Source organism: Macrobrachium nipponense, chromosome 19, assembly GCF_015104395.2.
Source record: "Macrobrachium nipponense isolate FS-2020 chromosome 19, ASM1510439v2, whole genome shotgun sequence".
NCBI lineage: Eukaryota > Metazoa > Arthropoda > Malacostraca > Decapoda > Palaemonidae > Macrobrachium > Macrobrachium nipponense.
In genome coordinates, this window is record NC_061088.1 from 55,464,561 (window position 1) to 55,492,224 (window position 27,664).

Below are 27,664 nucleotides of genomic sequence, written 5' to 3' on the forward strand. Positions count from 1 at the left end.
GTTTTAAAGTTCCTGATGTCGAGTCCTTTCGAACCTTTACATGCTGCTTCTTTAAAGGACATGACAAGGAAGGCTATTTTCCTAACCGTTCTGGCTACAGCAAAGAGGGTTAGTGAAGGTTCAAGCCATCAGTAAACATGTGGGCTTTAGAGGACATAATGCAGTATGTTCCTTAAGCCCTTCATTTTTAGCGAAGAATGAAAATCTGTCCAACCCTTGGCCCAAGAGCTTCGACATCAAGGGGATAGCAGAAATCATTGGACAAGAACCAGAGAGAGTCCTGTGCCCTGTCAGGGCTCTAAAGTTTTATTTAGAAAGGACTAAACAGTGTCGAGGTCCTTCGAACAATCTGTGGTGTCCCGTCAAGAGACCAGACTTACCGATGTCAAAGAACGCACTGGCGTTCTTTTTGAGGAGCACCATCAAGGAGGCTCATTCGTCCTGTCGAGATGGTGATCTTGGACTTTTGAAAGTTAATGCTCATGAGGTGAGAGCTGTTGCGACCTCTGTGGCATTTCAAAAGAACATGACACTCAGTGACATCCTGAGTGCCACCTTTTGGTGAAGCAACTCTGTGTTCGCTTTACACTACCTGCGGGATGTGAAGACGACATATGAGAACTGCTGCTCGCTAGGGTCATACATTTCCGCAGATACAATCTTGGGGGCAGGAAGTAGTACTCATCCTATTCTATAGAAAATGGTTAGGTGAGCTTTTAATTTTGTTGTATTGGGTTATGGTTCTGGGGTAGGCCGCCTAAGGCGGACTTCCCTTTCTTTAGCCTAAAGTTATGTGGGGTTAACTTTTGATAGGCTAGGTCAGGTGGTGGTTTTTGGTTCTTTGCCCTCATAGTATGGTCAATATGGTCTAGTCACATTGTGGTCACCCCCCGTTGACAGATCATCTAGAACTCACAGCTATACAGGTCACTACCTTGCTGGAGACTCTAGTAAAGCAGAAGCAGACTTGGATGACAGTAATCAGGAAGTCAGCTATGTTAACAGGTAAGGAACCAAGATGTCAATCATCTGCATGCAATTTGTTTCCTAAATAATTCTATTCTGTCCCTTCCCACCTCCAATGGTGGGATTCAGCTATATATATATCTGACAGGTAAGTTTCATGAACAAAATGATATTGTTATGATACAATAAAGTTTGTTCATACTTACCTGGCAGATATATATAATCAAGTACCCACCCACCTCCCCTCAGGGGACAGTGGCACTAGAAAATCTGAATAGAAAATGGGAATGGTTCCTGATACCCGCCTCCCAGAGGCGGGAATGGGTACTAACCACCTGGCTGACCACTGCGTGTGTCGTAAGTTTTGAAATTCTGTCAGACTTCGGAGAATACAGCTAAATATATATCTGCCAGGTAAGTATGAACAAACTTTATTGTATCATAACAATATCATTTTTCGGCACTTAACCCTTAAACGCTGAAGGGGTATATTAAAAATTGTCTTCCATGTGCCAAGGCGGTCTCGGAGTGAGCGCGGAAGCGGGAAAAATATTTTTTTCAAAAAATCACAGCGCGCTTAGTTTTCAAGATTAAGAGTTCTTTTTTGGCTCCTTTTTTTTTTTTTGTCATTGCCTGAAGTTTAGTATGCAACCATCAGAAATGAAAAAAATTATCATTATCATATATAAATAATGTGATATATGATAGAGCAAAAACAAAATTTCATATATAATTGTATTCAAATCGCGCTATGCACATTTTTTTCGTTGTAATGTACACTAAATTGCAATCATTTTAGTATATAACACATTGTAAAACGATAAAAGCAACACAGAGAAAATATTATCACAAAATAATGCATGAATTCGTAACACGCGGACATAAACATATATTTTTTTCAAAAATTCACCATAAATCTAAATATTGTCCTAGAGACTTCCAATTTCTTTCAAAATGAGGACAAATGATTGAATATTACTATACTGTAAGAGTATTAGCTTACAATTGCAGTTTTCGACCATATCTGATGAGTTAAAGTTGACCGAATGTCGAATTTTTTTATATATTTTTTATTCATATGCAATTATTTCGGAAATTAGAAAAGCTACAACCTTCAAATATTTTTCGTTTTATTCTACATGAAAATGCGCACATTTTCATATATAAAACTCTATGAAATGTCTAATATGAAACGGAGCAAATATTCCGAGAATGGGACGTACGCATTTCGGAGATTTGTGGCGGAGAATCCGCGCGCGGAGGGAAGGAAAGTTTTTCTTTTTAAATTTACCATAAATCTAAATATTGTGCTAGAGACTTCGAATTTGTTTCAAGATGAAGATAAATGACTGAATATTACTAGACTGTAAGAGTTTTAGCTTACAATTGCGTTTTTCTACCATTTCGGTAGAGTCAAAGTTGACCGAACGTGGTTTTTTTCTATTTATCGTGATTTATATGCAAATATTTCGAAAATGAGTAAAGTTACAACCTTCAATTATTTATTGTTGTATTCTACATGAAATTGCGCACATTTTCATATATAAAACTTTATGTAACGGCTAATTTAAAATGGTGCAAACATTACCACAATCGCATGTATGATTTTTTTCGGAAGAGTTACCGCGCGGACGTAAGGAAAAAGTTTTTTCATAAATTCACCATAAATCAAAATATTGTGCTAGAGACTTCCAATTTGTTGCAAAATGAAGGTAAATGATTGAATATTACTAGAATATAAGAGTTTTAGCTTACAATTGCGTTTTTTTACCATTTCGGTAGAGTCAAAGTTGATCGAAGGTTGAAAATTTGTCACTTATCATTTTTTATATGAAAATATTTCAAAACTGATAAAAGCTACAACCATGGGTTGTTTTTAGTTGTATTGTGCATGAAATTGTGCACATTTCCATATATAAAACTATGTAACGGCTAATTTTAAAATGGTGCAAACATTACCACAATCGCATGTATGATTTTTTTCGGAAGTTACCGCTCGGACATAAGGAAAAAGTTTTTTCATAAATTCACCACTAAACACTATGATCCGTGCACTCCCAGCATCCCCCAAGGCGCGTGATTCAAGAGTTTTCGGCTGGTAGGCCTACAAGTATTTTTCAGCAAATTTTTAAAAAACTTATGTATGTCGACGTAAAATACGTCCATTCAGCACCCGAGAGACAAAAAATGTAGACGTAAAATATGTCCACTCGGCGTTTAAGGGTTAACGGTGCTGATATTCAGATTTTGTTGTCAATAATTTGGGCACTAAACAAGCACCATAAAGCCGGTTGCTGATAATCGGGGACTGCATATACGTAGTATTGTTTCTCCTCAGTCGAGATTCAAGTGCTGATGAGAAACTTCTCTCTGTATTGCCATTACAGGGACCTCAGGCCTCTAGGTGCCATTTGACTCATTTAGGGTGCACATGCCCTTGTGAGAGTCATCAGACAGAGTTTTGTTTTTCCAAACCACATGTTGTCTTTGGCACTGGTGAGGAAAATAGACGATTTGCATGTACCTTTTTTAATATCACCCATGAAAAGCCAGGTATCAATGTCTGAACCTTGTCTTGGATATAATAATGAAGTCCAAATCATTTGGCACCTGTTGACAGATTAAAGGCCTTCATGATCCTCTGCACCTTGAACTTTGTAATTGGTGATCCAGAGCAGTCATTACTTTGTCCTGTTAGAGTGTTGCTGTACCTTCAGAAGACGACATCCTTGATATGAATGTCAGTAACCTTTCTCCAATACTGACTCACCAAGGGAGAAGTTTTTGAGATGTCTTTCTCCTGGTTTTGTGAGAAGATCTGGAGGAAGTTCTTTGCAGCTGGTGATGACGTCACCTGTACACTTTCCACAAGAGTGCACGGTACCAGTGGTCCGGTCCTTTCCTCGCTCGGGCCTTTAGTGGCTGCTCAACAAGTTGTTTTCTTACCAGGCTCCTTTAAGAGGACAAGTTGCATCTCACCCAAGGTGTGCAGTTCTAGAGGTGAGAACGGAATCAGAGAAATTTATTTCTGGTGATAGAAGTTCATTTCTCGATATAGTGTGGTTCGGATCCCACAATAAGTTGTAGGTCCCGTTGCTAGGTGACCAATTGGTTCCTAGCCACGTAAATATATCTAATCCTTCGGGCCAGCCCTAGGAGAGCTGTTAATCAGCTCAGTGGTCTGGTAAAACTAAGATATACTTAACTTTTTAGAGGTGAGAAGGATTTGAGAGTGACTGGCCTCTCCTCCTCCTCCTTCCTTGTCCTTCTCCTTCTTTCTTTGGGTTGATAATAAGACTCTGACCTACCTACACTTACTGGATTGGGATCTGATGTGGTAAGTCTACACATTGAGCTTCCTTTCTATTTTTCTTGTTAGAATCATAGAAGCAATCCCACTCCTTCCTTTAGCAAGGGGAGGAAGGAGACTCTGGCAATAAGGCAAACCTTTCTTGGATCTTTGCCCAAATGCCTCTGACTCTTAATATTCTTCCTAGCCTTTTTTGTATTAGTTACGATTCCTCTCTCATTCTAAAAGGTCCAGAAATCCGACTCTTGATCCTGCAGTTCTTATGCTCTGTCAAATATTCAGTGACGGGGCACTCTTCCTCACCCTTTTGACCAGGAGGTGTAGCCCAGGTGTGCTGAACTGCAGTTAGTTCAAGAGACTCACTCAGATTCCTCCCTCCAATAAGTGAGTCATCCTATTGTAAAGGATGGAGGGTTTGCATACATATTGCATGCATAATGCCCACCTCATGCCACCCCCCAATCTGAAACCTGGGGCGAAAGGCAAAGTGGAATGTTTACATCCAGGCGGGCTAGTATTAATACTAGTAATTTTTTACAAGTTTAATTTGAAGAAACATTAATATTTTATAGTCAAGTGAAATTACATTGATTTTTATTTTACAAGTGAAATTACATTCATTTTAATTTTACATAAAAGCGTATCAAGCCTTTTGTGGATGTTTTATGTAATCTATTGTTTTTTCAAGATATTTCCAAACTTCTCAAGTTGATCAGGATTACATAATGCCTACTTGTGGTATTGCAGATGTTTGCTTGAATCATTGGGAATTGGAGTAGTAATTGGTATAGTATACTATATGTAGTGGCAAAGGTAGAGAGTAGAGGGGCAGCAAACAAGCAGAAGTCAGAAAGTGAGAAACAAGCTATGCCTTGGAAAGGGCCCTCTTTTGCTCATCATGACGTATTCCATGATGTACAGTACTGGTGGTTATATGAGTCATTTTTCCCCTGCCTGCAAATGTGATCAAGAAGCTGACATATCCGGATGGGAGATAAACACCAGTTATGATCCTTGCACAATATCTCTTGTTGAAGGGGTGGTTGTCCATAGTATATTTAAGACATATTTTTATATTCATATAAAACATCAAACCAGTCTGCAATTTTCTTTGTAGCCAAGGGAAAAAGTGCCATTATTTGTTATGTGCTGGTAGTTGACTACCTTTTTTCCATACTTCAGTAACTGGATGAGCTTTTGCTGATAATATAGCCATATAAAAGACTTCAGGTTTGTATATCTGAAAACTATAAATTCTCTCTGAGATTTGTGATTTTTTAGGTTTATAGTTGTCATCTGAAATATGAATCCCTTCTTGGTTAAGATTTTTGTTTCTCTAAATCAGTACATAAATAGTGTATTATTTACAAGATGTTAGGATACTGATGTCCCGTAATTTCTCTTTGTATATTCAGAATCAATATGATAGGACAAGAAAGTGACAGTAGTGAGGATGAAAGTGGTCAGGCCTTTTATGCAGGTGGCTCCACACATTCTGGTCAGCAAGTTTTAGGGCCTCCAAAAAAGAAATCAGATATGGTGGCCAAACTCTTCAAATCTGCCAAAGAGTAAGTATGGTATAGTATTACAAAATGCATAGTAAAAGAATGTCTTGACCAAAAGGGGTCTCAAAAATACAATGGCTACATTATCCTCAATGTGATTGTCTAATTACGATGGTTGCACTTATGATGTTCCGAGTTTGCAATGCTTTTCAATTATATTTATCAGAAATTATTTCCAGGTTTACAATGCATGCTCTAGGGGACGGAAGAAATAGGACTCCAAAGAGGCAAAATACTGTATATACTTGAGTAATAGTCAACTTTATGTAATGTTCAACCCCATTTTTATTGTCTATATTAGGATTTTAGCGTATGTATATCCCTTATAATGTTGAATTTTGATTCTGGCTATTTTAGCATTCACTACTGTAGCCTATTCTAAGATTCTGACATCTAAAACTAAGAAGCTAAAAGCTTAGAATATGCCTATAAAATGTATAAATAATGAGTATGTACTCATTACAAATAATTATTAAATTAACTATAAAAAAAAGAAGCTTTGTTTATATTGTTTTGTCAACACTACTGAATACATACTGAAACATTGCCAAGCAACCACTTTTAACTAGCGCACAATATAGTAAGCATTTTTATTATCTCACTTCAACCACAAACTACTGAACAGTATAGGTAATAACCATTGATTTCTGTTCTTTAATCTATCTTTACCTAATGGAGATACGTACCAACGGCTATAATGAAACATAAAATGATGTTAAAACAGAAGAAGAATTCTATAAAATATTTGATAGCTTTGATGAGTGCAGTCTTTGATTCATTTTCTATTTTATGGTATTTAATTCTCAAATTTTTTTTGTCCTTCACTAAGTTTTTCAGTTTACTGCATCATTTTCCCCAAAGAATAAAAAGAACACATGCTTCTTTGTGAATCGTAAATGAAGAGTTATCAGCTGACAAATTATGGTCAGCGCACAACCAGAGATAATAAAAACTACTTTCAGCTCCACGTAACATTCGAAGACTTTAATTTGGCGTTTTGATGTAATGCTAAAAGAAAATCAGATTTAATGTGTGTCAAACCATTTATAACTTTCTCAGAGTATTAAATAAAAGGAATTATATAATGAATTATCATATTGATCATGCAAAGGATAGTTATTCCTGACATAAATATATATACTGTGGTACCTCAGGATACGAAATTAATCCGTTCAGAGGCAGCCTTTGTAACCTGAGTTTTTCGTATCTTTAACCGCATTTTACGTGTACGTAAATTGCCTAATTCGGTCCAAGCCCTACAAAAACACCCCAGTAAATTTTACAATAAAGCTAAATTGACCAATAAACAATGAAATACAACAATTTGGACCATTCAATACCTAACTTAAACTACATATACAGGTGGCCCACGGTTAACGGCGCAATCGCTCAGCGGCGAATCGGTTTTACAGCTGTCGTCAAAAATATTCATTAAAAAAATAAGGCATTTTGAGGTATTTTTATGGCACAATTTTCGGTCAACAGCGCCAATAGTGCCGTTATGTCTAACGAGTACATACATTTGTATCAAGAAATTTATAGAGAGTTATTACATAGGTATTAGGATAAAATATATGCCTTAGCTTTTATGGTTAAAATGTCTATGAAAATGTATTACGTATAGGGTATTTTTATTTCTGCACAGAAATATGATACAAAGGCAGCTTTTGAAACTGCCCTTCACGATATCAAATAGGATGTTTTTTCATATTCGTTCTTGTAAGCCGCCACCTGTCGCTCTTTCGAAAATATCGAGTTAAAAAGAGTGCAAATTTTTCGTGCTTCTATGTTTAAAATATGTATGAAAATATATTATGTAAAGGGTATTTTTATTTTTGTACATAAATATGATACAAATTAAGGCATCTTTTGTAGCTACCCTCCACATTGTCAGAGGATGTTTTTTCATGTTCGTTCTTGTCCTCCACTGTTCCGAGAAATGCATGGTGTTATTTTATTAATTATGCATCTTTTCCATAAATCCTTTAAAAAGTTAAACATTACTTCACTGTATCCAATAATATTGTATGTATTCTCATATTATTGTATTATAAAATACTATGGCAAATCTAAGCCAGTATTCCGTGGAGCGGCCGATGTTTTGGTTTCAAATCAGCTGATGGCAAATACGAGTTTGTTTCGCCATATTTAACGCAATTTTGAGCGAATTTCTTGCTTCTAGTTCATAAACGAATACTTGACTTATATGAGACAGTTATTTTTCCTATACGACGTGTTTTTAGGTGGAAATATGAATTGAATATGTCTCGTTGTGGTTGTGAACTCATTTTTTTTTCATTAACAGATTACGTTGGCGGCATGTTTATTGCTTAAAAAAAATTACGTGATTCCGGTCGCAATTTTCCTTTATATCATTGTAATACAAACTTTATGTTATTTATCTTATACCGGTGTGAAACCAACATAAAACGTGTTCTTTCAAGCATAGTAGTTTTGATTAAAATTATTTTATCTCAATTTTATCTACGATTTGTTTGATGTCACACGTTTACTGGAGTTTTATCCTTATTGCCGATGCACAATAATAGTCATTAGCAAGTTTAACAGTTTTCTGAGCTTCAGTTATAACTAGATTTAAATTTAACAGTATATTTCCCGGTTTACCTTTGATCTATATTGATCTTTGATCTATAGCGAATAAAGTTATTACATTAAGATATCTCAGTTCTATTCTACAGTACGATGATTGAAATACAAGCCAAACGGATGTTATCGAATTCGGTTGTACTTAGAAAAAAAAAGTAATTTCTCGTTCGGTTGTTCATGGCTGTACACGTTTACGCAATGAGTATAACGTTAAAACTATACTTTCATAATTCTCTTTTGCTGGTTTTGAACTTGTGTAACTAGAATATGGGATAAAGTTAGGCTATTGTAATTTGGTCTCTCATAAAATCGGATTATCGTAAGACGAATTATCTATCTTAAACACTACAGCTACCTGTACACTGTACTTATAAAACCTTATTATATCTTTACATACTCTAGACACCCAAAGGATTAAAGCTAGGCTTTTTTCACTTTACAGTATTTATAATACTATAATGAACTGTACAGTAATACTGTACAGTAAATTCCATGGTATGTGCTATACTGCATAAATATAATTGTACTTATTTTGCCATCACGGGGTGCTGTTAACTGGTCTAGAATATCGAAAGAAGGGGTGCGGTGGCAGTGGGCTTTAAAATCGCATAGCGTCGGAAATCACTTAGCGTCAGCAGCCAGGAACTGAACCCCTGCCGCTAACCGAGGGCCGCCTGTAATACTAATATGTACTACATACCTGTAAATAAAGTGTATTAGTGTACATGGTATACAAGAAATACTGTACGTACATATGTACGTATGTAGTAAAATGTGGAACCTTACCTTCCGAAAGTGGCGACAGAGGAGGAGGACAAATGGCAGAAAACTTGTACACTTAACTTTACAAAACATTAAAAAATGTCAGGAAACATTAACACTAAACTTTACGAAACACATTAACAAATGGCACAAAATGTTAACACTTAACTTGACATAAAACTTTAAATTAAATTTCTTTTCTTTTTTCTTTTTTTCTTTTCTTTTTTTATTTTTATGTACTATTTTTTATACAAAATTTCAATTTCTTCACCACATTCAACTTGCTCTGTTTTTTTGTAGTATCACTTGGATCTTCCTGTTTGCTTACTCCTACGAAAGGCCTCTTTAAAAAATAACTATCCAAGGAAGATTGCTTCTGCCTGCTTTTGACAATATTCCTGAAACGACTCAGGCAAACGTCATCGAACTGCGCAAGCATACGACCTGTGTAAGCCTTTTCGGGGGGTGTCTTTTCTACAAATGATTGCACTGTATGAAAAGCAGCTAGAGCATCCTTAATTTCTGCCGTTGTCATAGGGTCACCCTCCTCCTCCTTGCCGCTGCTAAATAACTCTTCTTGAACGATGTTATGTTGCATGGCCTCCAACTCCTTCAGGTCATCTATCGTAAGTCCTCTTGGTGCTCCTCAAGAAGGTCATTGATGTCGTCCAAGGACTTCCTGAGTGCAACGATCTCGTCAAGATCTGGTTGTGAAACAGTTTCAGGATCGTCAACAGTTTCTGAATCTGCACCAGCTTCGCCCACGTCGAATCCCTCGAAGTCTCGGGTGGATACGGCATCAGGCCAGAGTTTCCTCCACAAAGAATTCAAGGTTTGCCTCGAAGCCTCCTGCCAAGCTTGATCGATGAGTCGGATACATATGACGATGTCGAAATGCTCCTTCCAAAATTCACGCAAGGTAAGGTTTGTGGTATCGGTAATGTCGAAACATCTCTTGAAAAGATGTTTCGTATACAGCTTCTTGAAGTTCGATACCACTTGCTGGTCCATAGGCTGGAGGAGAGGGGTGGTGTTAGGCGGAAGATAAAGAACCTTGATGAAAGAATACTCTGTTAGGATATCTTCCTTGAGGCCAGGAGGGTGCGCAGGGGCATTGTCCAACAACAGCAGACATTTCAGAGGGAGGTGCTTCTCTTCCAAGAGTTTCTTCACTGCTGGGCTGAAACACAGATTTACCCACTCGGTGAGCAAAAGTCTCGTTACCCAGGCTTTCGCATTAGCCCTCCACATCACTGGAAGCTTCTCCTTTAGCACTTTGTGGGCCTTGAAGGCTCGAGGAGTCTGAATGATAGACAAGTAGGGGCTTCACCTTGCAATCCCCACTGGCGTTCGAACAAAGTGCAAACGTAAGCCTGTCTTATGTAGGCTTATGCCCGGGTAGCTTCTTCTCTTCCTCCGTGATGTACGTCCGACGAGGTATTTTTTTTCCAAAAAAGGCCATTCTCATCACAGTTGAAGACTTGCTGAGAACTGTAGCCTTCGTTGATCGTCATCTCGTCGAACGTCTTAATAAAGGCTTTGGCCGCTTTCGTGTCCGACCTGGCTGCCTCCCCATGCCGCACCACCGAATGGATGCCAGTCCGTTTCCGGAATTTTTCAAACCACCCATGAGAAGCCTTGAAGTCTGGGGTTGGCGTCAATGTCCCTTCTCCATCGTCTTCGGCCTGGGCAATCAAATCGCTGAAAATAGCGCTGGCCTTGTGGCTGATTGCTGTCTCGGTTATCGTATCGCCAGCGATTTCTTTGTCTTTTATTCATACAAGAAGCAGCCTCTCCACCTCGTGCACGTAGCTCCTCTTGTTGGACTAAATACTCACACCCTTGGAAGGTGTAGCTGTTTTGATGGTTTCCTTCTGCTTGAGAATGGTGCCTATCGTCAACGGATTTCGGCTGTATTTCTTAGCGATCACACTCCACCGCATGCCAGCTTCATACTTTTTAATGATTTGCATCTTTGTCTCCATTGAAAGCATCCTCTTCTTTCCGTGAACTTCAGCAACTTTCTTGGGACCCATGACTATACTGTACGTAATTAAGTTATGTAGTATACTAATTAAGTTCTAACACAACATGATAAAGTACAAATCGAAATCACTAACACGAATTTACGTTGACAAACAAAATCATATATGTGAACAAACAAATTCCGCGTGCGTACTATAGCGATGCTGCTACCGAGTGGCCGAAGAAGAACGCCTTTACATAGAGCACGATGGGAGAGATGCTGACCAATAGGAGAGCAGGATCTTATGGCAGTGACTAGCATCAGGAACCAATGGGAGAGTGGGAGGACGGTGGCGAGTCTACTCAGTTGGCAGCACGCAAGTTTTACAATTGTTCTCGGCAGTCCGGGCGAATCTTGGGACTTTACAGCAACAACCTTTTGTAACTTGAATTATTTTCGTATGTAGAGCCAAAAAACTCTTCCTATTTGCTTTCGTAACTTGAATTTTTCGTAAGCTGGGACTTTCGTATGTCGAGGTACCACTGTACATGTATTATGTAACATGGTAGTAGGTGTAGAACATCCTTTTTTCAGTTTGTCTTAAGAGCATCATTCCATGTTTACTATTAATTGTAACAAGTGACAATAATATAAAAGTTAATGTTTTAATTTCAACATACTTTATTTGTTTGGTAAACAAAATGAAATTAATGTTTAAACATATTTTTCAAGTTTCATTAAAAGAAAAGTACATTCTGTATTGTACAAAGATTCAAAATATTTATTTTTCTTTAAATGTGCTGCAGCTTTAGCAGCTTACAATTGTTTTTAGCTTTGGGTTGTCTAGCCAATGATTTGTTAAAAAACTTTTGAGAATGAGTATGCATGGTTATATAAAATTTAGTAATTCTTTCTAAGGCAAAGCAGCTGTTAGCGGATGGAATCCAGGAATTATCTGCTTTTGATAAAATTTTATACATCAACCTTTGACATAATTTGTAAATGTGCATCATATAAAAAATTGAAGTTATAAAAACTTCTTCACAAAGTTGTAATTGTAAAGTTTAGAAGAGGGAAAGGCAAGACCAGGACTACTTGTACCTAATGACTCATAAAAGACTTGAATTTCATAAATGTTACACAAGGTTTGTTAACAGCTGTAGTGTCTTTGATAAGTTCAGCACATGATTGACACTTATGAGAATCCAAATACTTATTTGCAACATATCCTGACACATACTACAAAGCATTTTCATTAAAATTTTCAACATTTTGTGAAGGATTAGAGACATCCTTAACATGTGACTGAGAATCAGAGAAAGTTTCCTAAGTGTTTTCAAGATCTCTTTCAAAATCCTCGTTTGCCTCTTCTCCAACCTTTTTTTCCTGGGTTTGGGAAACAAGAAAATGCCAGCTCTGGGTTTTTGTGTCGGGAATTCTGACAATCTATCGTTGCACAATATTGAACATGTGCGTTGATGGCCATATTGTCGTAGAGAACGACCAGAGTTGTTCACAGATGTCACTGCTGGGCATGCTGGAACAAAACAGCCTATCTAATCGCTGCTCATGTTGCTTTTTGTTTTGTTATTCTAAGGTTGTACTAATTACAGCCTCGTACAGCCATAAATTAAAAACAATATCAATAATAAAGGATTCTCAGATATGTAAAATAACATTTATATTGTCATGGTTGTTATACAAAAATAAAAGTTTGTCAACTTCTCTGGAAAGAAATGCTACTTTGCTGACTTCGTTGTCAGGAAATCCAAAGAATATGGTAGGCTTAGCCTAGTCCCTAAAGTTTGCACTTGTCCAATACAGAAACAACATTAACAATAATAAAACATTCCCAAATAAGTAAACATCATTTGTATTTATTGTTTGTTGTAGGGAAATCCAAAGCCTAGGCTTAGCCTAGTGCCAAACTCTTGCATATTTCCAAAACTAGCCTATACCACATGTATTCATCAATCCCAAAATTTTAGGCCATGAAATTGGTCTTTAAATATCAAACCTTACAAGAGTATATGCAGTAAACAATATTTGAAGGCTTTTTTGATAAAAACAATAAAAATGCAGTTTACATAGTTTTCAATTTACACCCAAAGCATTCCAAGTAAGGTGTTTTCTTAGGATTTTTTACGATTTTTTATCTTTTTCTGGATTACAACGACTTTTGGCTTGGGACGCATCTCAAGAATGGAACCCCCGTCATAAATAGGGGACTGCCTGTATTGAATTGTATAATTTAGGAAGAGAGTATTAAATGAGCAAATTTGAATAATTTTCTTATGAACCCTTTAGCCAGAGTACCAAGCAAAGCATTTTCAGATGAACAGGAATATTAGGAACAGCAATGACTCAGGACTTGAAGTCTTTCCTTTTTAGTCTCATAGGGACTTCTAGTTCTTTTGCATTGTACACTCACTCACAAATGTATTGCAACATGTTCCAGAAGTTTTTGTTCACCTAACAATTTATTCTTTTGATGTATGTAGCAAAATGTGCTTTTCTTATTTGATTTTGGCTATTAATCATACATTTTGTACATGCAACTTCCCCGGCAGATATATACTTAGCTATAGTCTCTGACGTCCCGACAGAATTCAAAACTCGCGGCACACGCGACAGGTAGGTCAGGTGACCAGCCCACTCCCGCCGCTGGGTGGCGGGAATAGGAACCATTCCCATTTTCTAACCAGAATTTTTCTGTCGCCGGTAGCAACAACATCGTTGTTGGTACCTCCTGCATTGGAATTCTTTTCTCGTTGGCCGAGGATTATCTATCTGACCTTTGGTGATGTACTTTGATCTTTGGTTTTGGAATACGCTTATCGTGGACCGTTTTTTGGATTTTGGTTTGGATTCTCTTTAAAATGTCTGACGTGGCACCTGTATTTAGGGTGTGTGCGAAAGAGGAATGTAAGGTGAGGCTACCGAAAGCATCGGTGGATCCTCACACAGTCTGTAAAAAATGTAGGGGGAATGATTGTTCTGCGACTAACACCTGTCTGGAATGTGAGAGTTTAACGGAAGTGGAATGGAAGACCTTGGCTTCTTATGTAAGGAAACTTGAGAAAGATAGAGTTAGGAGGGCTTCCATCAGAAGCTCAAGTAGATCCTGCTCTAATGAACAGGAAGTAGCTCCTAACTTTTCTAGTAATTCACCTGCTCATAGTTTGGTTTCAGCCCCTTCCCCCAGCAGCGAACCTGTAGATGCGTCTACGGAAATGGCTGCAATGAGAGCCTCAATAATCAGCTTGAAATCGCAACTGCAAGCAATGAAGGAGACAGGTAAGCGCAGTGATGTGTGCAGTGATTTGTGCAGTGTCCCCAGTGAAGTGGAGGGGGCGTCTGACCGACTCCGCATTGCTCCTAGGCCTAGACCTCTTTCAGACTCCCATGACCAAGGGAGGAGGAATGTCGAAAGCCGCAAGGGGGATGTAGAGTATTCCCAACGGTCAGGCGTCCCTTCGGCAGATCCTGTAGCCGCTTCCCAGGCTGCCAAGGACAGCTACTGCAAAAGCGTCCTCAGGAAGTGCTTTTCGGACTCAGACTCTTCGTCTCCCAGAAGAGGATGGAGTTCTTCCTCTAAGTCGCGTCCTCTTAAGAGATCCTGGAAGACACCAGCAAGCGAAGCGTTGCATTCCAGTCCTGAGCCTTTTTCCGGAGTAATTCGCCTGCTCGTAAGAAGAGAGCTATGAGATCTCCTGACTCTTCTCCGGAAGACTTATCACACAAGACGAAGGAAGTCTTGGTAGGACTCCAAAGAAGGAAGGAGCGTTCGTTCGTCCTCTAGACATTTTCCGAAGGAACAACCCTCTCCCTCTGGGAAGTACCCAGGAATCAGGAGTCCTGTAGGATCTTCTAAATATCCTTCTAAGGACGCAAGAGTTTCGCCGAATAGGCGCCGAAATTTAGACAAGTTTTCTTCACCTCCCAGGAGGGATAGGAGAGATTCTAGCGCCTCTCCGGATGGACGCAAAGGGAAAAGGAGCTATTCTCCTGCTAGGCGCAGTCACCAGGACGCAAACGTCTCCTCTCCTGGACGACGGGAACAAAGGGTTCTCCTTTCTCCTCGCAGCGCATTTCGCCTTCCAGGCGTCCTCATCAGGACGCAAATGCCTCTCCTTCTTGGACCAGGCAGCCTCACCAGGACGCAAGCGCCTCGCTCCGCCTTCTTGCCCAGGCGCGCTCACCAGGACGCAAGCGCTTTCTCCTTCTTGGCGCCAGGAACAGGATGTTCTCCTTCTCCTAGCAGGCGCTCTTCGCCTCACAGGCGCCTGATTCAGGACGCAAGCGCCTCTCCTAGCAGAAGCAAGGAGCAGAGCAGAAGCCCGAGTATAGGGAAACTCCAGGACTCGTGCAGGAAGGAGGATAGGAATAAGGACGAAAGAAAAAAAGGCTTCTTTCGACGGATCGGTCTTCTGAAAAGGCAAAAGCCCTCTTCTCCTGCATCGCTTTTGGAAGAAGTTTCGGAGAAGAGAATATCCAAAGATGCAGGAGTTTCGGACTATAAGAGACTAGCTTCTCTTTTGCTGCAGGTGTTTGGAGACATCGCTACGCCAGTCCGGATCCCCCTTCTCCGGGATCTTTATGTTATCCAGTACGAAAATGTCAAAGGCCTCCTCCTTCGTTAGGATGACCCCTACTCTTTCTATGAGAAAGTCTCTGAAGAGTCTCGAGAGCTGCTCAGATCTAAGAAGGAAGCGGGGAAGACAGTATTTTCTTGTCCTCCCTCTAAGCTGACAGGGAAACCAGGTATGTGTATGACACCAAGGAGCCAATGGGCCTGGGACTCCCTTCGTCCTCTGATGCGGACTTTTCCGCTCTTGTAGATGCGTCTAGACGACGCTCTCTGCACTCTGCAAAAGCCTCTTGGGGAATGTGTGAGGTTGATCATCTCATCAAGGGCCTCTTTAAGACTCTCGAAGTCTTTAACTTTATGGACTGGGCTTTGGGAGCTTTAAGCCAAGTAGTCTCAGAACCAGACTTCGTTACCATGGAAGAGTTGGGCAGTGTATTAACCTGCCTAGACAAGGCGGTTATGGATGGCTCCAATGAAGTGGCATCCCTTTTTGGATTCTGTATATTGAAGAAGAGGGCAGTGTTTAGCTCCTTCTTAACGAAATCTGTTTCTCCTCTGCAGAGATCCTCCCTTTTATAACGCGCCCCTCTCTAGTCACCTTTTTCCTCAGGAAATAGTGAGGGACATTTCAAGGACTTTATCAGAAAAGGCCACACTGGACCTGCTGGCCCAGTCAGCTAAAAGGCTAAAACCTGCTGTTCAGGTTGCAAAAAGGAGAAAGTTCCCTTCCAGCAGCCCTTTCGGGGAGGTCTGCACCAAGATCTTCTCTTATAAGTAGACGACCGGAGAAGAGAGGAAGGTCTTCTCGAAGGCCGTTCGTCAAGGCCCAGTGAGACTGTGGTCCTCCAGACAAAAGTGGGTGCCAGCTTCTAAACTTTTACGAACCTTGGGCACAGAAAGGTGCCGATGCCTGGTCCCTATCCATCCTAAAGAAAGGAGGATATTTAATCCCCTTCAGGGAAAAACCTCCCTTAACTACAACTCCAAGGGAGTTAACAGCAAACTACAAGGATTCTGTCAAGAAACAAGCCCTTCTACATCTCGTGGAGCAGATGCTTTACAAGGAAGCCATAGAGGAAGTAAAAGATCTCTCTTCCCAGGGGTTTTACAATCTGCCTGTTATTGGTTCCGAAAAGCTCAGGAGGTTGGAGGCCAGTTCTGGACGTGAGCGCCCTGAACGTGTTCGTAGCAAAGAGGAAGTTCACAATGGAGAGGACAGCCTCGGTGTTAGCAGCCCTGCGTCCAGGGGACTGGATGGTATCCCTGGACCTGCAGGATGCTTATTTCCACGTGCCAATACACCCCCGTCTTCCAGAAATACCTCAGATTTATGGCTCAAGGAAGAGTATTTCAATTTCGGGCCCTATGCTTCGGACTATCAACAGCCCCCAAGTATTCACGGGACTAATGAAAAATGTAGCTCACTGGCTTCATCTCGAAGGGATTCGAATATCCTTGTATTTAGACGACTGGCTGATACGAGCACAGTCGCGAGTCAGATGTCTGGAGGACTTAAAACTGACACTGGAGTTAACACAGTCCTTGGGACTGTTGGTAAACTTCGAGAAATCCCAGATGATTCCCCAGCAGAACATTGTTTATCTGGGGATTCGGATGGATTCTCGGGGTTTTCGTGTGTTTCCATCACAGGAAAGACAGAACCGCTGCTTGGAAAAAGTAGCAACCTTCCTAGAGAAAGAACAATGTTCCGCGAGGGAATGGATGAGTCTTTCTGGGGACCCTTGCCTTTCCTCTTGGAACAGTTCATTTCTTTAGGAATGGCCTTTCACCTAAGGCCGTTACAGTTCTATCTAAGAGCATGGGAGAACATTGGATCAAGAAATCTCAAAATCTGTCCGTTTATTCCTTCCAGATCACGAAGGAAATAAAGGAGGACCTGCGTTGGTGGATGAATCCGTGCAGGATCAACGAAGGAGTATCCCTTCACGTTCCGAACCCTCGGCTAGTGTTGTATTCCGACGCCTCAGATGCGGGGTGGGGAGCCACTCTAGGGACGAGAGAAGTGTCAGGCACCTGGAGGGGAGAACAGTTGTCCTGGCACATCAATATGAAGGAATTAACAGCGATTCACCTGTCTCTCATACACTTCGAGGCTCAGATCTAAGGTTCAGTCCTGCAGATCAATTCGGACAACACAACAGCCCTAGCTTACATCAAGAAGCAAGGAGGGACGCACTCGTTTTCCCCTTTAACAAGAAAGCAAGAGAACTACTGCTGTTTGGGCAAGAGAGAAGAATTACTCTCCGGACGAGATTCATTCAAGGGGACAAAAATGTAAGAGCCGACCTTCTGAGCAGGAGAGACCGAAGTACTTGCCTACAGAATGGACGTTGCATCAGGAGGTATGCAACAGACTATGGAACCTCTGGGGGAGATCAAATATAGATCTTTTTGCCACCCATTGGAACAGTTACTGCTCCCCGATCGCCGACCCAAGGGCGATTTCGGTGGACGCCCTTCTCCTCGATTGGTCCGGAATAGACGGGTATGCTTTTCCTCCGTTCTGAATATTATCGGAAGTAGTAAGGAAGTTTGCAGCAGCAGAGGGAGCCAAACTGACCCTCATAGCCCCATTCTGGCCAGCGCAAAACTGGTACACAGAGGTACTGGGATGGATAGTAGACTTTCCGAGATCTCTCCCAAACAGGAGCGATCTTCTCAGACAACCCCACTTTGACAGGTATCACAAAAACCTGCCCGCTCTCGCTCTGACTGCCTTCAGACTATCGAAGGACTTGTCAGAACGAGAAGCTTTTCTCGAGAAGTTGCGAAAGCGATCGCAAGAGCTAGAAGACCATCTACTATTCGAGTCTACCAGTCGAAGTGGGATGTTTTTCGCAGATGGTGTAGAGCTCAGAAGATATCCTCTTCCAGTACCTCTGTGACAGATATAGCTGATTTCCTCCTTTACTTGAAGAAGAAATGTAATTTAGTAGTCTCTACAATTAAGGGCTATAAAAGTATGCTATCTTCAGTCTTCAGGCATAGAGGCCTTAATATTGGGGAAGACAAAGATTTGCATGATCTGATAAAATCCTTCGAGACGTCAAAGAACAGAGGGATTAGAGCACCTAGTTGGAACTTAGATGTGGTCCTAAAATACTTAATGACCTCCAAATTCGAACCTCCCTGTAAGGCTACGTTTCAGATCTGACAAGGAAGTCTTTATTCTTGGTCGCGCTAGCTTCAGCGAAAAGAGTAAGCGAACTACAAGCCTTAGAACATAATGTTGGCTTCAGGAACGACTCGGCGTTCTGTTCCTTCAAACCGATGTTTTTGGCGAAGAATGAAAACCCTTCGAAACCTTGGCCTCGAACCTTCGAGGTAAAAGGACTTTCGTCTCTAGTAGGTACAGAGCGAGAAAGGGCTCTTTGCCCAGTGAGAAGCCTTAAGTTCTACTTAGAAAGGAAGAACGAACTAAAGGGGAGTAAGGAAAGTTTATGGTGCTCAGTTAGAGATCCCAGAAGACAGATCTCTAAAAATGCTCAGGGCGTTCTTCATCAGAGATGTAATCAAGGAAGCCCATTTAAGCGTGTAAAGAAGAACAACTGGACCTCCTTAGAGTTAAAGCTCAACGAGGTAAGAGCAGTCGCTACCTCTTTGGCATTCCACAAGAACTTGTCGATACAGACTCTAGTGGAGTCAAGCTTTTGGAGATGCAATTCGGTCTTTGCATCCCATTACTTGAGAGACCATTTCAAGTGACGTACGACAAGTGCTTTACTCTAGGAGCGTACGTATCTGCGGATTCGTTGCTGGGACAGGGAGCTGAACCCAATCCTTTTTAGTTTTATTAGGTTAGGGTTTTTAATGGTGTTTGGTGCATTTTATTGGTCGATTGAAAGAGGGTGCAGGAGTTGACCCCTTTCAAATCGTAGTGATAACATGTTAGTGTGGTCAGGTGATCGGGATTGGTCGCGTTATGCTCCTTGTATTGTCTTAAATACCTAAAGCTCTATCATGTAAGAGGGTTAGCCCCCGTTGGTATGATACAGGTCAAGGTTCTGCCATGTAAGTGGGTCAGCCCCCATTGGTACGATCCAAGAAAAGGCTCTGCCATGTAAGCGGGTAAGCCCCCATTGGTATGATCCGAAAGGGTTATCAGTCACAGGTCTCATCCTCTCTGGAACTGATGGCAAGCAGACTCATAGACAGTATCAATGAAGTCTTCTTCCATATCAGGTAGGAACCAAGGTTGTTTTTGTTAATATACCTACAACGTATGTTGTTTTCCCTGTTTTTATATTCATAAATAATTAGTATGTAACTGTCTCTTGCCCTCCACCAAGGGTGTCAATCAGCTAAGTATATATCTGCCGGGGAAGTTGCATGTACAAAAATGATATTGGTTAGTATACAATCAATTTTTGGTACATACTTCGGCAGATATATACGATTAAGGGCCCCGCCCAGCCTCCCTCGGAGACAGGTGGAAGAGAAAAATTCTGGTTAGAAAACGGGAATGGTTCCTATTCCCGCCACCCAGCGGCGGGAGTGGGCTGGTCACCTGACCTACCTGTCGCGTGTGCCGCGAGTTTTGAATTCTGTCGGGACGTCAGAGACTATAGCTAAGTATATATCTGCCGGGTAAGTATGTACAAAACTTTATTGCATACTAACAATATCATGTTAACAATATAAAAAAGAATGGTGAGTGAAAAATTCATTTTCCAAAAAATTATGAAATGGGCAAAAGAGCCAAAGAAAGAACTATATTTTGCATCCAAATAAAAGGGAATTAATTAATAAAATGTGTACTATTGAATATGTAATCATCAGTGAAATTTTATTTATAAATAAAGAAATATTTATATATTAATCATTGTCAAAAACACAAAAAAGAATAATCTTAAATAACATTGTATGTTATCGTGTGATGCCACACTTAGTCAGAAAAGTTAAACTGTCTCATCACTTGCACCGATAAGTTGGGTAACAGACTCTGCTCTGCCACATTATCTCACAGGTCATCAGTCATCATTAGCTTGCATGAGACTAATGTTTCTGTCGTAGATATTGCTAGGCAGCTTGGCGTAAATAGAAATACTGTGTACTATAGATGGATATGACAACAACGAGAAAGAGAAATATAGTAAATATTTTTTAAAAAGTGGAGGACGGCCCCATGGTTGCACTTCTGTTGGCAATTATCATCAGGTGATCATTGAAGGAGCTCTGCCTACTTCCCGGACAACTAGTGTTGCTATAAAGCAAGAAAATTATGCTTTCTCTTCAAGTTGATGCCCAAGCCATCCATAACAGGCCACATGAGGCCAAAATATTATTTCATCTCATTTTCTGCCACAAAACCCTTCATAACAGTAATTGGAAATCATGTGACTTCTTAACAAAATTATTTAATTTCAGGCATGGAGCTGAAGTAGTTGAAGGAAGTAAGGATGGGAAGAAATCTAAGAAGTTTAATTATTCTGGTACTGGTTATCGCCTTGGAGAGACCAATGATGATACACAGGGTAAGATTTCAGCTGACATATTTCTCTCTGTTGCTTGTGTTGTAGATTACTACTAGTAATGAGATAGGCTTTTGTAGGTTATTTATGTAGGTCCTTTTTTTGTTCTTTGTAAAGCTCTTTTTTTTTCATTTTTAGTAGGTTGTTTTATGATTTGATCATCTGCTATTATTATAGATTAGTTTATTGAAGCTGCTGAATCACAGTTTGAGACTCAAAGAATCCTATCCAAAGGATTTGAAAGCAGGAGCAAAATACAGTTCAAATAATTGGACAGTTGGCTTGAAAAATGGTGAAAGCAGTGCAGCTGAAGTGACAAGTATGTTTCAAAAAGCCTTTAGTACCATTTACAGTGCATGCAAGTTATAATAAGTGGCACACCCCTCTTGGTTATTTTATCAAAACAACCAAAGTACAGGTTTACCATCTCTCTCCCTACTATTAGAAGTCTGGTACCTACCAAGGATTACTTAACTCATTTGGGTGCTTAGTTTTTTATTTCTCTTGTTTTATATAATAATTGTTTTTAATGAATCAAAAATTTTGTGGGGTCAGTTCAAATTCTAAAAAGTGGACATACAAAAGACCAAAATATTTTGCTTACAAGTTATTCCATTGGACTGTCATTCTGAAGTAGTGTGTGACTGTACCTCTTGTTTCATTGATCGTCCACAATATATTATTTTTGTTATTTGGTCCAATGAGTATTCGAATCTTTACCATTTACATTATATAGGAGTATTCATGGTTACAATTTGGTTTGGTTCTTTGAAACCTGTTAAAAAGGTATTATAGTCAACACATCTTTTCGGCTGCTCTTTTGGTCATAGGACTTTTGGCTTAGTTTGTTTGAAACTTTTGCCTCTCATTTTGTTAATACATATTGTAAACCTTCTTGTTGTTGGATTTCAGGAAAATTAAAAGAACAGTGTACGTATGTGTCTGGTCATATTTATAATGCTTCTCATCTTTAATTAACATTAATCCTTATTTGTTATCATAACCATATTAATCATAAAATAGCCTATAACTGTGAAGAACACATCTGATTACATGCAGTGAAATTATTTTGGATGAGTCTTACTCACTATTAAAGATAGCTTTATCCTCATACCAGCAGGCTAGTTGGCATTCAAATTAAAGATCAGTTGGCTAACCTGGATGACTGTCTAGTTCACCTGTTCTCCACGAAGTGTGTTTTAAATGTTTTAGCTCTTGTCAGAATTCATCATGCGATGGCTGTGGGTGGTTGTCATTATTTTGCTGGTTTGGCAGGTACCTGTTTTCACAATATTGTACTTCTGCCTTTGTTCTTTGGGATGTCTTTCAGGGCAAACAAAGCAAGAATGTCAAGCTCTGTAGTTACGTTGGACTCAACTTACATAATTCCCATCTTAATGACCCTTTTCAATTATAAAAAAAAAAGATACGGTTCCGGGTTACAGTGGATGTTCTGATATTAATTCATTTTATTCTTATGGCGCTGTAAGCGATGAGAGACTTCTGAGTGGCGTAGCTGTGGGCATTATAGCAAGGTGAGAAAACCAGGTTAGGTAGCTGTAGCCACCGGTAGGGTTCACAATAAGAAGAGAAACCAGATTTATTACCAGGGCAACGCTTAACAAGTAAAAGATGTGCCAAAGTTTCTTCAGCACATTTGAGTTTTTTCTACTGTGCATAACCAAGGTCACCGAAAATAGATCTATCTTTCGTTGTTCTTGGTATAATACTTTATGAGCCACGGCTCATGAAACTTTAACTACAGCCCAGTGGTGGCCTGTCCTAGGCTAGAGGGCTTCAATTTGCTGTGTTTCATGATTGGAGGGTGGATGATCAGCATGGCAATTTGCAATCCTCTAGCCTCAGTAGTTTATAAGATCTGAGGGTGGAGAGAATAAGTAGTGTGGACAGACAGACAAAGCCATCTCAATAGTTTTCTTTTACAGAAAACTTAGAACCTGTTTCCTTCCCCAGGCTAACATTCTCTCTCTCTCTCTCTCTCTCTCTGAGATAAGAGAAAGAGAGAGATTTTTTATCCTTACATAACATGCTTATTTGTTTTGTAGTTTTATTGATAATGATGTTACTTTGTCATGCATTTTTCCACATTTCCCATGCTATAATTACAAGTTTTTGCATTTCAGTAATTAGGAAAATATAGTAAATTAGGTAAGATTTTAATGTAATTCTCTAGCATTCCCAGTCTTTTTCTGGTACAATAAGTGGGAGAGGGATGTAGGCATAACTGTTAATCATTTTGACATATTGATGTGAAGGGTCCTGCTGTGCAAACTCTCTCTCTCTCTCTCTCTCTCTCTCTCTCTCTCTCTCTCTCTCTCTCTCTCTCTCTCTCTCTCTCTCTCTCTCTCTTTCATTTTTATAAAAAACAGTAAGAAATTGTGTAGGTAAGGTATTCATAATTTTTTTTTTTTTTCATTTTTATAAAATTTTTAATATGGTGTTCCAACTTACATCGTTTTCCAACTTCCGTTGCGCCTCAGGAACAGAATTCCAATATAACCCAGGGACTTCATGTCCATATTAACCCTTTAACGCCGATTGGATGTATTAAACGTCGACGAAAATTGTCTGTCTGGTGCCGAACCAACGTACAAAATGTCAACGAAAAAAAGTTTTTTAAACATTCGTGGAAAAATAGTTATAGGTCTACTAGGTGAAAGCTACTAGGTGAAAGCTTTTGAATCACGCGCCTTGGGGATGCTGGGAGTTCATGGATCAAGCTGTTGTTTTGTTTACAATCATTACCCAGGCACGCAAGCGTGAATTTCTTTCTTCTCACACTAAAAAGCATCAGCGACACATCTCAGAAATTATTTCGTCACCTTGACATAATTTTTGCACCATTTTATATTAGCCGTTACATAGAGTTTTATATATGAAAATATGCGCAATTTCATGTATAATACAACAAAAAACAACTCATGGGTGTAGCTTTTATAAGTTTTGACAAATTTTTATATAATTAACGATAAGTGCCAAAATTTCAACCTTCGGTCTACTTTGACTCCACCGAAATGGTCGAAAAACACAATTGTAAGCTAAAACTTATATTCTAGTAATATTCAATCATTTACCTTCATTTTATAACAAATTGGAAATCTCTAGCACAATATTTCAATTTATGGTGAATTTATGAAAAAACTTTTTCCTTACGTCCGCGCGGTAACTCTTCTGAAAAAATCAGAAATTCTTTCGTCCGATTGTCGTAATGTTTGCACAGTTTTATATTAGCCGTTACATAAAGTTTTATATATGGAAATGTGTGCAATTTCATGTAAAATACAACAAAAAACAACCCATGGTTGTAGCTTTTATCAGTTTTGAAATATGTATTTTCATATAAATAACGATAAGTGCCAAAATATCAACCTTCTCTCAACTTTGACTCGACCGAAATGGTCGAAAAACGCAATTGTAAGCTAAAACTCTTACATTCTAATAATACTCAATCATTTACCTTCATTTTGCAACAAATTGGAAGTCTCTATCACAATATTTCGATTTATGGTTAATTTTAGAAAAAAAAAATTTTTCCTACGTCCACGCCGTAACTACCGGAAAATCATAAATTTTTCCAAGCGATTGTTGTAATGTTTGCACAGTTTTATATTAGCCGTTAAATAAAGTGTTGTATATTAGCCCTTTTACGCCGAAGTGGTAAAAAAAAAAAATTGTCTCGTGTGCCGGAGGTGTTTCAGAGTGAGCGAGCGCGGAAGCGGAAAAAATATTTTTTTTCAAAAAATCACAGCGTGCTTAGTTTTCAAGATTAACCTGTTAAGCGTCACCCACGTAATAATACGTTTACCGTCATCTACTCGGTAGCGCCTTCAACAGGATATTACGTTCAAGACTTTAACTGTGCTTGTCAAGCCGTCAACCCCGTAATAATACGTTTACTCGTATAGAAAGTGTAGGAACATCATTTGGTAACACTCTCAGCACACGGGAAACTTATTTCCAGCCTGGCAACTCTTTCCTGGTGGTCGCTTATGCTAGAAAACTGCCTGTCCCTGTTGGTTTTCTTTCAATACGCTTCGGGCGTTTATCGAGGCAAATTGGATTTCGCGTCTTTCACAATGAATGTCCCAAAGAGGAAGCGTATTTCTTCAGGTGAGATCAATCAAATACTAGATGAGGAGTCTGATATTGATAACCTGTTTGATGATGAGAGCTCTAGTTCTGAATCCTTCAGTGATGATACAAACTTTTCTTCCAATAGCGGGAGTGAAGAGGACTTTTCTTTGCCGAGTGACTGGACTCCGAAAGAGAGAGAGAGAGAGAGAGAGAGAGAGAGAGAGAGAGAGAGAGAGAGAGAGAGAGAGAGAGAGAGAGAGAGAATTTCCTACACTTAATTACAGTATGAATAATAAGCATAAAAATCAATAATAACTTTGAAAAACTATCATCAGTGCTATGATCGCTGATTACAAAAAAAGCGTGACGGTACGTTAGCAGCGAGCTCATCCGGGGCGGACGCTTAACAGGTTAAGAGTTCCTTTTTGGCTCCTTTTTTTGTCATTGGCTGAAGTTTAGTATGCAACCATCAGAAATGAAAAAAATTATCATTATCATATATAAATAATGCGATATATGATAGCGCAAAAACGAAATTTCATATATAATTGTATTCAAATCGCTCTGTGCGCAAAACGGTTAAAGGTAACAAGTTACTTTTTTTTCGTTGTAATGTACACTAAATTGTGATCATTTTGGTATGTAACACATTGTAAAACGATAAAAGCAACACAGAGAAAATATTATCACAAAATAATGCATGAATTCGTAACGTGCGGACGTAAACAAATATTTTTTTCAAAAATTCACCATAAATCTAAATATTGTCCTAGAGACTTCCAATTTCTTTCAAAATGAAGACAAATGATTGAATATTACTATACTGTAAGAGTATTAGCTTACAATTGCAGTTTTTGACCATATCTGACGAGTTAATGTTGACCGAATGTCGAATTTTTTTATATATATATTTTTTATATGCAATTATTTCGGAAATAAGAAAAGCTACAACCTTCAAGTATTTTTCGTTTTATTCTACATAAAATTGCGCACATTTTCATATATAAAACTCTATGAAATGTCTAATATGAAACGGAGCAAATATTCCGAGAATGGGACGTACGCATTTCGGAGATTTGTGGCGGAGAATCCGTGCGCGGAGGGAAGGAAAGATTTCTTTTTAAATTCACCATAAATCTAAATATTTTGCTAGAGACTTCAAATTTGGTTCAAGATGAAGATAAATGACTGAATATTACTAGACTGTAAGAGTTTTAGCTTACAATTGCGTTTTTCGACCATTTCGGTAGAGTCAAAGTTGACTGAACGTGGTTTTTTTTCTATTTATCGTGATTTATATGCAAATATTTCAAAAATGAGAAAAGCTACAACCTTCAATGATTTTTTGTTGTATTCTACATGAAATTGCGCACATTTTCATATATAAAACTTTATGTAACGGCTAATTTAAAATGGTGCAAACATTACCACAATCGCATGTATGATTTTTTTGGAAGAGTTACCGCGCGAACGTAAAGAAAATGTTATTTTTTTCATAAATTCACAATAAATCGAAATATTGTGCTAGAGACTTCCAATTTGTTGCAAAATGAAGGTAAATGCTTGAATATTACTAGAATATAAGCGTTTTAGCTTACAATTGCATTTTTCGACCATTTCGGTAGAGTCAAAGTTGACCTAAGGTTGAAATTTTGGCAATTATCGTTATTTATATGAAAATATCTCAAAACTGATAAAAGCTACAACCATGGGTTGTTTTTAGTTGTATTGTGCATGAAATTGCGCACATTTCCATATATAAAACTTTATATAACGGCTAATTTTAAAATGGTGCAAACATTACCACAATCGCATGTATGATTTTTTTCGGAAGAGTTACCGCACGGACGTAAGGAAAAAGTTTTTGTATAAATTCACCATAAATCAAAATATTGTGCTAGAGACTTCCAATTAGTTGCAAAATGAAGGTAAATGATTGAATATTACTAAAATATAAGAGGTTTAGCTTACAATTGCGTTTTTCGACCATTTCGGTAGAGTCAAAGTTGACCGAAGGTTGAAATTTTGGCAATTATCGTTATTTATATGAAAATATCTCAAAACTGATAAAAGCTACAATCATGTGTATTTTATTGTTGTATTCTACATAAAAATGCGCACATTTTCATATATAATACTTCATGTAACAGCTAATTTACAATGGTACAAAAATTATGTCAAAGTGACTAAATAATTTCCGAGATGTGTCACAGATACTTTTTAGTGCGGCAAGAAAGAAATTTGTTCTTGCGCGCTTGCGTAACGATTGTAAACAAAACAACACCTTGATCCGTGAATTCCCAGCATCCC

General features: G+C 39.0%; 1 protein-coding gene across 4 annotated transcripts in view; it reads left to right on the top strand.

The window, feature by feature from the left end:
* Nucleotides 1–27,664, top strand: part of LOC135217090 (NSFL1 cofactor p47-like) — a 139,885-nt gene that overhangs the window by 41,785 nt on the left and 70,436 nt on the right. For all 4 annotated transcript variants that reach the window (XM_064252792.1, XM_064252800.1, XM_064252776.1 and 1 more), the window contains exons 3-4: nt 5,692–5,844; nt 21,156–21,262. In XM_064252792.1, coding sequence (XP_064108862.1) covers nt 5,699–5,844; nt 21,156–21,262 — 253 coding nt within the window. In that variant the 5' untranslated portion in view covers nt 5,692–5,698. The remainder of the gene's footprint in view (nt 1–5,691; nt 5,845–21,155; nt 21,263–27,664) is intronic.